Source organism: Phaethon lepturus, unplaced genomic scaffold (genome assembly GCF_000687285.1).
Source record: "Phaethon lepturus isolate BGI_N335 unplaced genomic scaffold, ASM68728v1 scaffold37011, whole genome shotgun sequence".
Lineage (NCBI taxonomy): Eukaryota > Metazoa > Chordata > Aves > Phaethontiformes > Phaethontidae > Phaethon > Phaethon lepturus.
Genome location: NW_010520437.1, coordinates 486 through 712, shown reverse-complemented (window position 1 = coordinate 712; position 227 = coordinate 486). Strand labels below are relative to the sequence as shown.

Here is a 227-nt window from a genome sequence, read left to right as displayed (position 1 = left end):
AGGGAGGACCTGTCCCTCTGCCCTGGTGTCGGGCCCCAGAAGGTGAGTGGTGAGGGGACAGAGGGGACACGGCCCCTTGCCCCCCAGCTCTTCTCACGTCTCCCCTTGTCCCCCCAGGCCAAGCGGCTCTTTGACGTTCTGCATGAGCCCTTCCTCAAGCTCCCCAAATGAGCAGCTGCTCCCCAAATCCCCGTTTTTATAGTAAATTGAATTTATCAGTGACACAG

At 58.6% G+C, this 227-nt stretch overlaps 1 protein-coding gene across 1 annotated transcript in view; it reads left to right on the top strand.

Annotated features, from left to right (window-relative positions):
• Positions 1 to 171, top strand: part of ERCC1 (excision repair cross-complementation group 1) — a gene marked incomplete at its 5' end in the record, with an annotated part of 1,497 nt that extends 1,326 nt beyond the window's left edge. The window contains 2 exons of the mRNA XM_010297388.1: positions 3 to 42; positions 118 to 171. Coding sequence (XP_010295690.1) covers positions 3 to 42; positions 118 to 171 — 94 coding nt within the window. The remainder of the gene's footprint in view (positions 1 to 2; positions 43 to 117) is intronic.
• Positions 172 to 227: the final 56 nt, after the last annotated feature.